We start from the raw sequence: 16,722 nt of genomic DNA, 5'->3' as shown, positions 1-16,722 counted from the left end.
TAGGCAGGAAACGTGATCTTAAAATGTCAACCGGCGTGAAGCACATGCTGTATCGCTGTCCAGCCAGATCATGAATCAGTCGCCAGCGATGCGCTTGGCAGAACAAAGAGCGTTGACCTACACTTTCATCTGAAGTTCAGTTGTTGTCAGAAGAGGAGGGAAACCTTCTTTGTGGGAAGGACTCGGAAAAGTTGCATGAATAACTACCCAAACCGTCATCTTCAATTTTGACTCAGCAGACGGCTGAATTTCAGAGAGGTGCAAAATGGCATTGAATGTTATCACCGACCATCATATCACGTGGTACAGTACTACTTGACTACCAGTAAACATTGTGCATCGTAGCAACATGCTGTGTTGAAAACAGCCATCACTGGTAAATGAAGTAAAGTCATGAAAGTAAATAGATAATAAACATGTCGTCCTCCACCCATGAAGCGCCTTTGAGGCAATGATGGAGTGACAACGTAGAATTTGTCTTTGAATGAACATGATATGCTAACTATGAGAATCCTAACATGTAAAACAAGGCTTAAACAAGCCAGGACGATTTTTTAAACTGTGGATTTGAAAACCAGGTGTGTCCCTCAGTAGAACAAACGTTACTAAACACTGCATGTTCTCAGTGTTTGATAGAGGTATGTAGCTCTGTCAAATAGCTGTCAGAAGCTTCATTTGGAGGAAAAAATGAATGTTTTATTTAATGAATGTAGTTTTTTTCCCGCATCCCTGTGATAAACATTTCCCTCCCTGCTCTTCCGTCATGATGGTGAGAAGGATGACCTTGCTATGACCTTGCTCCTGACACGCCCATTAACAGCTCCACCTACTGTGAGGCAAACTTTGTGCGATCCTGGCAAATGCATCTTTAAGTAGCACAATTCCAACCTTTGGTGATAACCTTTGGTGATAGAACCAGTGGTTTCGCATTAGCATCATGCATTAGCGTAATGATACAGACATTCACACACCAATGGCGCCAGCCTCCATGCAAGGTGCTAGCCTGCTCATTGGGAGCAATTTGGGGTTCAGTGTCTTGGCCCACGGACACTTCAACATATCGCCAGGAGGAGCCGGGATTTGAACCACCAACCAAGGGCTTAAAAGTCTTAAGAACAGTCATCATACCTCTACCGATTGTACCTGGCCAGTTCTTAAACAGTTTCAAGTGGGAACTCCTGAAAGCTTGGCCATTGGGTCCATAGTCTTCAGTTCTGTGTGCTAATATATGACCCATTTCCCAGTGCACCAACACTGAACCCTCAACAGAGTACGATATGTGTGACCAGGAAATGAGAACATTACTGTGAGTGACTTGGCAATAGGGGGCATTTAACGGCAGCCAGGCCCCGGGTTATGAATCAGAATCTGTGCCGCGACACGCCAAACAGTCACACAAAGTAGTCCCTGCCATCTATATGTCTAAAGAGTGCAAAAGGAGTTATCCCTCAGGGTTAATGGATGTGTGGTCGCCTAATCGCTCTCCTGAAGAGGCAATATGATGCATAGAAGGGAAAGTTGCTAGTGAGCCCATCGATGTCCGTGACGGAAACGCCCCTCTGGAGTTGAAGAATGATCGACCAGACCAGTTCCTGAGGGGACAAGCTGAAATATCGCAGGTGCTTCAACAACTGATGAGCTTGGCGACTTCTTTGGGGAAATCTGGCATGAAATCGCAAGGCTTCACTCCTAGCTGGCACCTGATTAAGATTCTATTTAGATTTGATGGATCCCGTCCCCTCCAACGCTGGAAGTGGCAGTTACCGGTAAATGGTAAAGGGAGCGAGCTTCTAACTTGAATTTCTTTTTTTTTCTTTTTCTTACTGTGGTTTCTTTTACAGGTATGTCTGGTTTGTGCCATATGATACAGTAAGATATGAATTAGTACATATCACTCTTTTTGGTGAGAGAATATGAAATATTGGTTTTCTTTAAGCTTACATTGAGTTTCCTTCAGGTCCCAGTTCACATACTTTCACAGAAGAAAGGTGAAGCCGATACCAGGGTGTTAAAGATGATGAGTTTGTGAAAGATTCTTACCTGACCTCCATAATAAAACTCCTCTGAGTCGTTGTCCCCCTCTGAATCCTCTTCTATGGCATAATGGCACTGAAGAAGACAAGGCCCAGCATGAATTACCATTTTTCCATGATCATATCACGGCAAGCAAGTAAGCATAAAACTGAAAATAGCCAGACAGCGACGGAGATATTGATGTTGTTAGATAATAACAGCCTCTCCCTGAGGCTCAGTGCATGAGTAGATGGCTCCACTGTGACCCAGGAGCAATGAAGACGCTCTTACCTGGTTTTTGTCAATCTGAAGCTTGGACTTGATGGACAAGCAGCTGGTGGCATCACTATTTATCCTAATCTCTGTTGGCAACAGATAAGAAATAAATCAATCAGATAGTCAGCCAGACGCAGGGTCGGGACTGTGTTTGCTTATTATTTTCAGACAGAGCTGTGAGCAGAGACACTCCAAGCCAGACAAAGAGAGAGCTGATATGAAGCTCGGCCGCTGAAACGACAGCGTACGGTGTGAATATTGTTGTTTACAGTATCGAGTGTTTAGGCTCCAGACAACGTCCTCTCTAAAGGTACAGTAGACTGCAACAACTAACAAACCCCCAGGAGAATGTGTGCTTAGACCATGGATGTATTAATAGAACGGCTTACACACCCCCATTAGCGACAATATCCTCAGACAAATTCAGGCTCAGAGTTAGCAGTATGTTTGACTTTCATGTGTGACAGTACCACTTTTTGTTTAAAGGCTTGTTAATAAGTGGAGGGGGATCTACAGTATTAACGCCATGTCTGAGGTAACAAAGTCACTTTTTTTTTCTTTTCTTTTTTTTTTAAACGTGAATGTAATAAAAGTTGACAATGTTTGGTGATAACAATGTAGCTTAATTTGTAGCTCCAAATGTCTTCTAAACAATTCCGGTTTTCAAAGCTAACAGCGTTAGTCGGTTTTCAACTGGGTTGCTAATTTATTATTTATTTACAGTAACAGACATTCTGAATGGAATGCTCACACAATGAAGCGGCATCGCCTAGCAACATTTTCAGGGTGAGACTTAACAGGGCTGCGTTCAAATTCAGCTAACAGAGGCGAACGTTCGTCGCAAACATGTTTTCTCCAAACGGTCACATTTGAACGGCTTTTAATGATCGTTCCAAATAGTTCGCATAAACGCAACAATGTTCCAAAATACCGTTATAGGCTACAAGCCTGGGTCCATTGTGATCCTCATTCTGTTACTGGCGAACTACCTCTCCAGACTGTTAGCTTCTGTTAGCAAACGTTTGCGGCGAACACAAAGCTAACGGAAAATAGTTCGCTAACGTTCGCAAGCGTTCGCTATGTTCGCTGAATTTGAACGCACCCCTGAATTAATAGTGATAGTGAACTAAATATGCACATAAAAAGCTGAAAATATGAATGTAGACTCTCTATAATATGTAATTGTAGGAGAGTCGTCACTTTTCTGTTGCAGTTTAAAATGTCTCTAGTACAAGGCAGATATTAGTCTTGTTTCAGCAGGGAGTAAATAGATCCCCCTCGGCTAATGTTGTATTGGTCAGGGTATATACAAATATTAATACACATTTCACAAGTTAAAACAAGTAAGTTGAATGCAATAACAGGGCAGTATACAGGCGGTCTGACAGCCTACATGTTGTTATAATGTACATCTTACCGGTTGCAATTCTATGAAAAATGACAGGGATTGGATCTCTGGTGACTAAGACCTCGTCCACATTCTCAGAGTTTGATACGTAGGTGTTATCTGAGGGGAGAAGACAAGAGAATTGAAGTGTTGAACAGTAAACAAACAGTCCTCCTGTATATCCAACTATCACAAGTGCACTGAGAGGAACTGGAGTTTCAATACAGAGGCTGTTTCAAATGCCCAATCAACAAACACATTAACAAGTCAGTTATCAATACAGTCACTTAGCATAAAATCCTGACACAACCCATGAACAACGCAAACAAGAGTTTCGACTATGCACAGGAAAAACCTACCTGCATGGGATTCATTATTCATTATTATAAATGCATTATTTAAATATCCTGTAATAAGGGATGTATTTATTTGTTGAGCTCCAGAACCAGCTCATCATCTGAGGGATAACAGCTTAGTGAACTCCTTCAGCGACACACCCTCTGGTCTTGACCAGCTACCTGAGCACACCCACACAACGTAAGGAAGGAGGGACTACAGTACTTCACACAGTACCTCCTACTACCTGCTTAGGGTGTACCTCCCAGAGTACCTCCTACCAGTCCTAGAGTACCTCCTACCAGTCCTAGAGTAGCTCCTACTACAGTCCTAGAGTAGCTCCTACTACAGTCCTAGAGTATCTCCTACTACAGTCCTAGAGTAGCTCCTACTACTGTCCTAGAGTAGCTCCTACTACAGTCCTAGAGTAGCTCCTACTACTGTCCTAGAGTAGCTCCTACTACAGTCCTAGAGTAGCTCCTACTACAGTCCTAGAGTATCTCCTACTACAGTCCTAGAGTATCTCCTACTACAGTCCTAGAGTAGCTCCTACTACAGTCCTAGAGTAGCTCCTACTACAGTCCTAGAGTAGCTCCTACTACAGTCCTAGAGTAGCTCCTACTACAGTCCTAGAGTAGCTCCTACTACAGTCCTAGAGTAGCTCCTACTACAGTCCTAGAGTAGCTCCTACTACAGTCCTAGAGTATCTCCTACTACAGTCCTAGAGTATCTCCTACTACAGTCCTAGAGTACCTCCTACTACAGTCCTAGAGTAGCTCCTACTACAGTCCTAGAGTAGCTCCTACTACAGTCCTAGAGTAGCTCCTACTACAGTCCTAGAGTAGCTCCTACTACAGTCCTAGAGTATCTCCTACTAGAGTCCTAGAGTAGCTCCTACTACAGTCCTAGAGTATCTCCTACTACAGTCCTAGAGTAGCTCCTACTACAGTCCTAGAGTAGCTTCTACTACAGTCCTAGAGTAGCTCCTACTACAGTCCTAGAGTATCTCCTACTACAGTCCTAGAGTATCTCCTACTACAGTCCTAGAGTACCTCCTACTACAGTCCTAGAGTAGCTCCTACTACAGTCCTAGAGTAGCTCCTACTACAGTCCTAGAGTAGCTCCTACTACAGTCCTAGAGTAGCTCCTACTACAGTCCTAGAGTAGCTCCTACTACAGTCCTAGAGTATCTCCTACTACAGTCCTTGAGTAGCTCCTACTACAGTACTAGAGTATCTCCTACCAGTACTAGAGTAGCTCCTACTACAGTCCTAACCCTAACACTAACCCTAACTCTAGAGTAGGTCTACCTCCTACTACTACATATATACATACAGTATCTACAGTAATTCATCCTTGATATACCACAGCATATAGACAAACCCACTCAATGAAGGACATGCAGTATACATTCCTTTCAAAAATATCACTCAATTGATCCTCTTCTGATTTGACTGAAGGTTACACCCCATTAGTAGTAGTAGTTTCCTCCCCTTGTGCCCCCCCCCCCCCAAAAAACCCCAAACGTACACAAATGAGCCCCTTTTCCCTTTCTGGCCCCCTTCTCCAGCGTAGCAGAACCGCTGCATGGACTAATGAGCTTCTACTGTGTTTTAAACGCCTATTCAGCATTCTAATGTGGGGCTTCCGTCCACAGACGACTGAAGTGATATTAAAATTAACTGACTGAATAAGAGTGAAAATCTTGGAAGTATAAAACGGCCGTGCAGCCGTACAGTAGAGCCGAGCAGAATGCCTCTCAGCTCCATTAAGCATTCCGTAAAATGCAAATCACACTGACCAGCCGTGCTTCCTCCAAACCAGAGAGCCGTTGGTGATTCTCCACGGCTAGTGAGCTCCACTGCCTGACATCAAACCCTGAAGGAGCTTTTTTTTCACCGCAATAATAATCCTTGAGTGAATTAAGGTCTAAATGAGTGACTTGTGGTTTACTGTCATACTGGTTGAAGTCTCCAGGCTGATTATCTCAAGACGACAACATAATGTGGCCAGTGCCCTGACTGTGCTCCCTCGTACCCTCCCCACTGAACCACTACTACCCTAACCCTCCCTCGTACCCTCGTACCCTCTCCACTGAACCACTAGTACCCTAACCCTCCCTCGTACCCTCCCCACTGAACCACTAGTACCCTGACCCTCCCTCGTACCCTCCCCACTGAACCACTAGTACCCTAACCCTCCCTCGTACCCTCCCCACTGAACCACTAGTACCCTGACCCTCCCTCGTACCCTCCCCACTGAACCACTAGTACCCTAACCCTCCCTCGTACCCTCCCCACTGAACCACTAGTACCCTGACCCTCCCTCGTACCCTCCCCACTGAACCACTAGTACCCTAACCCTCCCTCGTACCCTCCCCACTGAACCACTAGTACCCTAACCCTCCCTCATACCCTCCCCACTGAACCACTAGTACCCTGACCCTCCCTCGTACCCTCCCCACTGAACCACTAGTACCCTAACCCTCCCTCGTACCCTCCCCACTGAACCACTAGTACCCTAACCCTCCCTCGTACCCTCCCCACTGAACCACTAGTACCCTGACCCTCCCTCATACCCTCCCCACTGAACCACTAGTACCCTGACCCTCCCTCGTACCCTCGTACCCTCCCCACTGAACCACTAGTACCCTGACTGTCCAGTACAGACTGATAAGAGAACCCTGTCCAGTACAGACTGATAAGAGAACCCTGTCCAGTACAGACTGATTAGAGAACCCTGTCCAGTACAGACTGATAAGAGAACCCTGTCCAGTACAGACTGATAAGAGAACCCTGTCCAGTACAGACTGATAAGAGAACCCTGTCCAGTCCAGACTGATAAGAGAACCAGTACAGACTGATAAGAGAACCCTGTCCAGTACAGACTGATAAGAGAACCCTGTCCAGTACAGACTGATAAGAGAACCCTGTCCAGTACAGACTGATAAGAGAACCCTGTCCAGTACAGACGGATAAGAGAACCATGTCCAGTACAGACTGATAAGAGAACCCTGTCCAGTACAGACTGATAAGAGAACCCTGTCCAGTACAGACTGATAAGAGAACCCTGTCCAGTGCAGACTGATAAGAGAACCCTGTCCAGTACAGACTGATAAGAGAACCCTGTCCAGTACAGACTGATAAGAGAACCCTGTCCAGTACAGACTGATAAGTAATGAGGAGCTCTTACCTGGATAGTCGTCGGAGACGTGGACAGAGTAGGACACCCTAGGAAGGAAGCCGGGACACAAAAGACGCATTAACACAACAGGAACTAATTACCACGGAGGAAAAGCTACTATACCGTACATCCATTTCGCGTGAGTCTGTTTTAAGCTGATAAGGGGACACAATAGTAAGAACTCGGTTGGGCTGGCCACTGTGAATGTGGGCGTGTCTGTGTCTTTAGCCTGGGTGAGATGATAATTGCAGTGCAGGGAGGTGCACTAGAGAGCCTGGTGGGCCAGGACGCGCCCGGGGGAACAGAGAGCTCAGTGAGGCGGACGGGAGACGGGCTCTGGGGGGAAGTGGCGCTCAGGGCTGCCTCAGTGTGGGTGACAGCGCAGTGACCTGCTAGGAGCTTCTCATTCAGTTACACTCACAAGAATTAGCGCTGGAGAAACGGAGAGTACATACATTCTTATCATGTTGAGGAAACAGGGGCGGCACATGCACTTGGCCTAGTATATATGGGCTAATACTACTACTACTACTACCACTATAATAATAATAATAATAATAATAATAATAATAATAATAATAATAATAATAATAATAATAATGTAGGAAAAATTGTCTGTTTAACATAAGATAATAATCCCTACATGTTGAATTCTATACTTAAACTCACCTCCAATATTCCAATATTCATATAGAGATATTAAAATATATATCTGCTCGCTAACAACCCAAATGTAGCAGTAGACATGTTTGCATGCGTGCACCCTAGACAGTGGGCTTCAGCAAAGCCGTGGAACGTGTTAATGGCTGATTCTGATGGGATTGTGTCTGAATATGATATCCAGCAGCCATTCCCACGGGAGTGTGAACAGCTGTCTGTAAGCAGATCTCAGATCAGGTGTGAAGCCGCGGTGGACGGGCCAGCTCTGCTGAGCCAGCGCCAGAACCGAGCCCTGGAAAAGCTGCTTCTGATTCCTCCCATCAGCACTTCTACTTCTCCTTTCTCCCCCTCTGTGAGAAACGCTCTTCCACACTCTCACATGCCCACAGGAGCTGAAGAGGAAGGGGATTCTTTGTACTTAACTCTACTCAGAAGGCCAATTTCCTAACTGCACAGCTACTTACTTTTGAGGGTGTTACTTTCCTATTTTAGCATGGCACTTGCTTACTAATCAGTTTATGTATCGTTTAAATAAGTGAATAGATATTTTAGGAGAGAAGAGTTGTGTAGCAGCCAGTGCCAGAGTGAGGCTTGGTTGTTTGACTCAGCTGCTCTAGCCTGCTGGTATATACTCTTGACTCAGCTGCTCTAGCCTGCTGGTATATACTCTTGACTCAGCTGCTCTAGCCTGCTGGTATATACTCTTGACTCAGCTGCTCTAGCCTGCTGGTATATACTCTTGACTCAGCTGCTCTAGCCTGCTGGTATATACTCTTGACTCAGCTGCTCTAGCCTGCTGGTATATACTCTTCATACTCTACAGGACAGGGCGGTCTACTAAGGTTAGACATTTTCAACAAATACACTTGAGTGCTGAATCTGTGTGGTGTAGCAGTGTGAGCACGGCTCCATCACGCCCGGACCACAGGGATTCAGAGCCTGGGGACCCGGGAGGAGGAGCTTGCACACCAGACTCCCTTAGATGGTTTTTATGCCATGTCAACTTCCCCGGGCCCCCTGCTATTCACAAAGCAAGTAATATACCAGGGCCAGACCATGGCCTCCCTCTGTGCAGCGTGACAAATGAATACGAGCGGACCTGGAATCTCCTGCTGCCCATGTCTTGTGACTGTAGGGGTCCTTTCAAAGGCTTGGTTAGGGACGTACCGGGGGACAGGGGGAGGCTTGGTTAGGGACGTACCGGGGGACAGGGGGAGGGCACTGTGCCACACAATACTACATCGTCTTGGAGTTGGAACTTCAGGCATGTGCTATGAAGGCGGTCACAGTGGAGGTTTGACAGGGGGACAGCACCGGACGCAGACTCAAGTCGGACTAAAGTAGCGACCGGTGGTGAAAATGGGCAGGTTTTACTGGGGGAGCCATACTTGGGTAGGGTAGGGGGTATATACGGACCCCACCCACGTCCCTGTGTCTCTGTGTCTCCTTCTGAACCTGGTGGGGACACTGAAAGGCTAGGGGAGGTACGGGCATGCCCCCCCCCCCCCACCAAAGATTTAAAAAAAAGAAATAAAATAATAAAGCACTTGCTCATTTGTGGTGACTTTTGAGATCAAAGCGTAATATAATTTGAGACTTTGAAATGTGAGGGGGACATGTCAACTAGATTTTCAAAATCTGAGAGGGAACCCAGTTCTCTCCCGACTTTTTCTCCTGGAACCAGGTTCTCCTAGGTTCTCCCCTTTTTCACCACTGGTATCGACAAATCCAAAGAAAAGACAATCACGTCCTACTTCCTATGTCCCAGCCATCAGGGCGGGGCTGTTTGTCCCAGCCGTCAGGGCGGGGCTGTTTGTCCCAGCCGTCAGGGCGGGGCTGTTTGTCCCAGCCGTCAGGGCGGGGCTGTTTGTCCATGCCGTCAGGGCGGGGCTGTTTGTCCCAGCCGTCAGGGCGGGGCTGTTTGTCCCAGTCTGAGGAAGTGCATGCCGCTCAGTGCTTCATGCAGCCAGGTTCAGAGTGAAGCACCACAGCCCCCCAGCCAGGTTCAGAGTGAAGCACCACAGCCCCCCAGCCAGGTTCAGAGTGAAGCACCACATTGCAACAGGAAAAACAAGATGGCGACCAGCGCCGACTGCTGACTATGCAGTCCTGATCTTCGCAAACAAGCCTTGATTAGTCAGACTTGTGAGAACACCTGGTCAGCAGGGGGTTCCTGGGATGACTATCCAGGGATGACTGACTATCCTGGGATGACTATCCAGGGATGACTATCCTGGGATGACTGTGCAGAGCGTCCTCTTTAAGCATCCCATTTAAGCCCTGGAGGCTGATGATGCTCTTTCCTGTTCAGAACCCATGCTGCTTTCAATTTACACTCATTTTGATTTCTGAGTCTGTCTCAAAATTGAGCTTATCTAAAAAAACCTAATGGCTCAATATAATTTCATGCTTTCATATCAAGATGAGGCAACCATCTCTCAACAACAATCAAAGCCGAGGTCATGAGTCTGTCATAGAACATCAACATGAGTCTGTCATCTTAGCATTGGTTCACAATAGGATATACAGTACACATAGATATGTATCATCTGAAATGTCATATGCTGCATATGCTTCATTCATATTTTTCAACTTGGGATTATTTTGTTTGCCTAAATAAAAGTTCTGAAATGTATTACATTGTGATGTTTTTATTTTTCAACATTATATCAAATAGCCTAAGCTATAGCTTGTGGGGGTGCATGTGCCATTGATGATTGATATATATATATAATATATATATTGATATATATATATCATCACTGTACATATTACTAATTTAGTCTTAAGCACTTTATATGCAACTGGACAATTAATCAAACTTACATCTGTGATATCTATAAAGTTCATCTTTGGTGCAACTTCTCTATTTCCAAGACAGCGCTGCTGCTTGTGATTTCAGTGATGACACTGCAGTAGCTGATTCCCCTCCTGGCAGGCTGACTGACAGGCTGACCTGGCCAATCCTAGCACCAGAGAGGGCAGGAACTCACATTCATCCTAGCTAAAAATATTCACGGCCCATGCCAGGTTGTTAGGTAATAGAACGGTTGACTATAAAATTAGACCTGCATTCCATCCCCACAAAAGATGTGCTCTCTGTACTCTGTACGTGTTTGCCAGACCTCCCTCTTTCCAAAGAAGAGACTGCCTCAACATTCGTTACAACATTCCCCATATTTCTCTCAGTACGGCATCTATCTGTACAGGTAGCTTTTGAATTCACAGAGCCAGACAATGAAAGAATGCTTTTAACATCAAGCATTCATTCACACTGTATTCTGGATAATTCCATCCTCAGATGATTAGCTGCACACACAGGCAACGCTCAAAAAAAGTCTCATTGATAAAGTCTGAGGGCGCGTTCACACCAACCTTATTTAGTCCGGTTAAACCAAACCAAACCAAACCCCTTGTTGTGGTTCGTTTCGGCGGTGTGAACGGACTCTGGTGTGGACCAAACCACCGCTCTCTGGTCCGCCTGGACGAGGTGGTCTGGTCTGCTGTCAAGTGAACTAATTAACTAATTAATAATCAGCCTCATTTAGAAATGTATAGGCCCTGGGGAAAAAGTGCCTGAAAAGATTTTCTTTGGTTGAAGACAGTCCTAGTCAGATACCTCCCTAAAAAGTTGGCAAGGAAGGAAGTGATCACAGCCATTGTGCGTGTATATATGGACTTTAGCAGGCATGCTGATAAACTGTTGTTGAGTACAATATAGATAGCCTAGCCTTTCCTTTGCTCAAACGTGATAATGATCTGCACAGACCAAGGAGGAAATGGCATGATGATCGCAGCCATTGTGTGTGTCTATATGGACTTTAGCAGACATGCACATACGCTTTTATTGAGTACAATATAGCCTAGACTTTCCTTTGTTCAAAATTAATAATTATTTACATGTGTGTGTGGAACATCTTTGTGCGCTCAAAAAATCCCTTCATTGGCACAAAAATAACACCAAGAAAACCAAAAATAACCTGACAGTGCTCTATGATGTGGGCTACCATACCGTAGGCTATGATATCCAGGTAGAAATTGCGCAAATTGGTTGGCTTTTTATCCACCAATTGTATGACCAATGATCGAACGGCATTTCCAGGCACATGGCTTTTGTTTACAATTTCTGGACCGTTTGAGTATTGGCCTTTATGAACGCAAACTGGACTAGTTGGAAAATTGAAACAGTGTATAATCCTGCCATTCATTGGAATCAGAAAACAGCCCTTTACGTGTGAGCGTGACCTGAATGCGATCCTGGAGAGCACAGCGCTCAGTGTTTCTGTGCTCAGTCTAGCGTAGCACAATCTGTCAGGGGTCTGATTTAGTCTGCCACACCACCTGCACCGTTATCCCCTAGCATCTGGCCACCCGCTGACAAGCCTCTGTTTCCTGTAACGACTAGATCTTTAGACCAGGGTTCTCAGCGCCACGACCTAATCACCTTTGTCTGACGGCTCTTACCCATCAACCCTCACCCCCCCCAAGACAAAGTGTTCAGCCACAGCCACGTCTGCTGCTTCAGGCTGTCTGTCTCCACACTGGACCGCAGAAGGTGGAACTGAACTGACAGCAAGAAGAGAACCAGACGAACATCCCTGGTTCATCACTACTCCAAACATCACTGTTCTAAACTGCAACCAAACATCACTACTCCAAACATCACTGTTCTAAACTGCTACCAAACATCACTACTCCAAACATCACTGTTCTAAACTGGAACCAAACATCACTGTTCTAAACTGCAACCAAACATCACTACTCCAGACTGGAACCAAACATCACTGTTCTAAACTGGAACCAAACATCACTGTTCTAAACTGGAACCAAACATCACTGTTCTAAACTGCAACCAAACATCACTACTCCAGACTGGAACCAAACATCACTGTTCTAAACTGGAACCAAACATCACTGTTCTAAACTGGAACCAAACATCACTACTCCAAACTGGAACCAAACATCAATGTTCTAAACTGGAACCAAACATCACTACTCCAGACTGGAACCAAACATCACTGTTCTAAACTGGAACCAAACATCACTACTCCAGACTGGAACCAAACATCACTACTCCAAACTGGAACGTCTACCTATATAGTTTGCATTCAAAGCCGATCTTGTTGTTCAAGTCAAACTATGGGCATCAACTTTTTGATCAGTTACAATGCATGTCAGTAACTTTTATTTTCAATAAAAGCTATCAATCAATGTTGCGATTGTGGATGACTAAATGGGATTTGGTAAGTAGATGAATTGTCTTGTCAAGTGACCCAGAACCTCCACTTCCCATTGTGGAGGAATGTGAGCTTATTTCATGGCACAGCAGCATCAGCAGCCTGGGAAGCAGACCCAACCCCACACCACACACACACACACCACACAACCCCACACCACACACACACATTCCTCATCTCCCTCAGAGGAAGCAGACCCAACCCCACACCACACACACACATTCCTCATCTCCCTCAGAGAGCAGGAACCAGACCCAACCCCACACCACACAAACACATTCCTCAACCCAACCCCACACCACACACACACATTCCTCATCTCCCTCAGAGAGCAGGAACCAGACCCAACCCCACACCACACACACACATTCCTCATCTCCCTCAGAGAGCACAGACCCAACCCCACACCACACACACACATTCCTCATCTCCCTCAGAGAGCAGGAACCAGACCCAACCCCACACCACACACACATTCCTCATCTCCCTCAGACCCAACCCCACGCCACACACACACATTCCTCATCTCCCTCAGAGGAACCAGACCCAAGCCCACACCACACACACACATTCCTCATCTCCCTCAGAGAGCACACCAGACCCAACCCCACGCCACACACACACATTCCTCATCTCCCTCAGACCCAACCCCACGCCACACACACACATTCCTCATCTCCCTCAGACCCAACCCCACGCCACACACACACATTCCTCATCTCCCTCAGACCCAACCCCACGCCACACACACACATTCCTCATCTCCCTCAGACCCAACCCCACGCCACACACACACATTCCTCATCTCCCTCAGAGAGCAGGAACCAGACCCAACCCCACGCCACACACACACATTCCTCATCTCCCTCAGAGAGCAGGAACCAGACCCAACCCCACACCACACAAACACATTCCTCATCTCCCTCAGAGAGCAGGAACCAGACCCAACCCCACACCACACACACACATTCCTCATCTCCCTCAGAGAGCAGGAACCAGACCCAACCCCACGCCACACACACACATTCCTCATCTCCCTCAGAGAGCAGGAACCAGACCCAACCCCACGCCACACACACACATTCCTCATCTCCCTCAGAGAGCAGGAACCAGACCCAACCCCACGCCACACACACACATTCCTCATCTCCCTCAGAGAGCAGGAACCAGACCCAACCCCACACCACACACACACATTCCTCATCTCCCTCAGAGAGCAGGAACCAGACCCAACCCCACGCCACACACACACATTCCTCATCTCCCTCAGAGAGCAGGAACCAGACCCAACCCCACGCCACACACACACATTCCTCATCTCCCTCAGAGAGCAGGAACCAGACCCAACCCCACACCACACACACACATTCCTCATCTCCCTCAGAGAGCAGGAACCAGACCCAACCCCACGCCACACACACACATTCCTCATCTCCCTCAGAGGAACCAGACCCAACCCCACGCCACACACACACATTCCTCATCTCCCTCAGAGAGCAGGAACCAGACCCAACCCCACACCACAAACACATTCCTCATCTCCCTCAGAGAGCACAGTGTTGAGCTCGGGGGGTTTGGATAGGAGTCTTAAAGCCTGCCAGGTCCATTTGAGCATGAAGTGTGGGCCCCTGTTGATTGCTGGTAATCACAAAACTTGACTTGGAGTGGTGGAATTAGATTTGATGAAATGGCCGTGCGCTGACGTCTCCTTAATCCACTGATGAAATATGCTCCCTAGACGCTGGGCGCATGGCTGGCTGGAGACCGGGGGTCGAACTGTGGACAGACGCTAGTCAGGCTGGTTCAGAGAGCTCTCTCTCTCTACAGGGCCTCGGGGCTGTAGATCTCTCTCTCTACAGGGCCTCGGGGCTGTAGATCTCTCTCTCTCTCTACAGGGCCTCAGGGCTGTAGATCTCTCTCTCTCTCTCTCTCTCTCTCTACAGGGCCTCAGGGCTGTAGATCTCTCTCTCTACAGGGCCTCAGGGATGTAGATCTCTCTCTCTCTACAGGGCCACAGGGCTAGAGAGCTCTCTCTCTGTACAGGGCCTCGGGGCTGTAGATCTCTCTCTCTCTCTGTACAGGGCCTCGGGGCTGTAGATCTCTCTCTCTCTCTGTACAGGGCCTCGGGGCTGTAGATCTCTCTCTCTCTCTCTACAGGGCCTCGGGGCTGTAGATCTCTCTCTCTCTCTGTACAGGGCCTCGGGGCTGTAGATCTCTCTCTCTCTGTACAGGGCCTCGGGGCTAGAGAGCTCTCTCTCTCTCTGTACAGGGCCTCAGGGCTAGAGAGCTCTCTCTCTCTCTGTACAGGGCCTCGGGGCTGTAGATCTCTCTCTCTCTCTACAGGGCCTCGGGGCTGTAGATCTCTCTCTCTCTCTACAGGGCCTCGGGGCTGTAGATCTCTCTCTCTCTCTCAGGGCCCTGTGGCTGTAGAGCGTTTAGTCCCATGTGTTTCCAGAGGGAGAAGTGTGGGTGAGGTGCTGTGGAGAACGCGGTGATGACATACGAAGAGTCCCTCTCACACGTTCTCTGACATGCTAACATCCTCCATTCACCCCTGAAAACAAAAGCAAAACCAAGTGAAGGGAGTTGAGTCTCCTCACCATGCGCCTCAGAACTCACTCTGACACCTCCACCTCCACTGGGAACTTCTGAATGAGTAGCTTCAAAATGAAAAATAAAAAAATAAATAAAATAAAAAATAAAAGGTCTTCCACCACTAAACTCTCCTGTTTAGTCTGAGAATTCTGATATATTCATAATTAAGGAGGGTCAAGCCGTGTTCTCCAAAAGTTTCTGAATTAAACCCAATGGGTTTATCACATTATTCTGCCCCAGTTTACTGTAGTTAAAACATGATGAGAATATGTGAGTTATCTTTAGGCTTCATAAGGAAGCTCTGTGCTTGCATGGCTGAGCCTGCCTGCTGTTTCAAACAACACTCATATTTACCTCCACTTGTGCAATAACCTATGCAAGCTAAATCATGTTATTACATTGCAGTAACTACAACGCTGTTACTACTAGGGATTTGCATGACTGACCAAAATCATTTTCGAATATTCTACTGTTCTTAAGACCGAATACTCGAGAGGCATTGTATTGGTATAAATATATTACATCTTAACATACAGTATAACAATCCCAATGTTTTAAGGGCAAATTTATTTTTTACATGCAGAACTGTAGTACATGCAGAAGAGTTGTTGTTTTTACACAACGTGCAAATAGAGGTGGAAATAACTTCTTTCGCTTGTTATCCTTTCTAGGCTACTGATATTTGAATAGGCCTACCTCTCTCTCTCTCTCATGATCAACCCTGTCTCTCTCTCTCTCTCTCTCTCTCTCTCATGATCAACCCTGTTTCTCTCTCTCTCTCTCATGATCAACCCTGTCTCTCTCTCTCATGATCAACCCTGTCTCTCTCTCTCTCATGATCAATCCTGTCTCTCTCTCATGATCTACCCTGTCTCTCTCTCTCTCTCTCTCTCTCATGATCAACCCTGTCTCTCTCTCTCTCTCATGATCAACCCTGTGGCAGTGTGAATAGGCCTACCTCTCTCTCTCTCTCTCTCATGATCAACCCTGTGGCAGTGTGAATAGGCCTACCTCTCTCTCTCTCTCTCTCATGAT

General features: G+C 46.7%; 1 protein-coding gene across 1 annotated transcript in view; it reads right to left on the bottom strand.

The window, feature by feature from the left end:
• The window catches only part of parp8 (poly (ADP-ribose) polymerase family, member 8), a gene marked incomplete at its 3' end in the record, with an annotated part of 65,125 nt that overhangs the window by 37,647 nt on the left and 10,756 nt on the right, over positions 1–16,722 (bottom strand). Inside the window, exons 3-6 of the mRNA XM_084440422.1 lie at positions 7,205–7,242; positions 3,707–3,796; positions 2,305–2,375; positions 2,041–2,109 (exon numbers count right to left, since the gene is read on the bottom strand). Of these exons, the coding sequence (XP_084296548.1) occupies positions 2,041–2,109; positions 2,305–2,375; positions 3,707–3,796; positions 7,205–7,242 (268 nt within the window). The remainder of the gene's footprint in view (positions 1–2,040; positions 2,110–2,304; positions 2,376–3,706; positions 3,797–7,204; positions 7,243–16,722) is intronic.

This window comes from Borostomias antarcticus (assembly GCF_949987555.1).
Source record: "Borostomias antarcticus genome assembly, chromosome: 6".
In the NCBI taxonomy this organism is placed as follows: domain Eukaryota; kingdom Metazoa; phylum Chordata; class Actinopteri; order Stomiiformes; family Stomiidae; genus Borostomias; species Borostomias antarcticus.
Note: the sequence above shows the minus strand (reverse complement) of the source record. Positions and strands in the feature narration are given on the sequence as shown.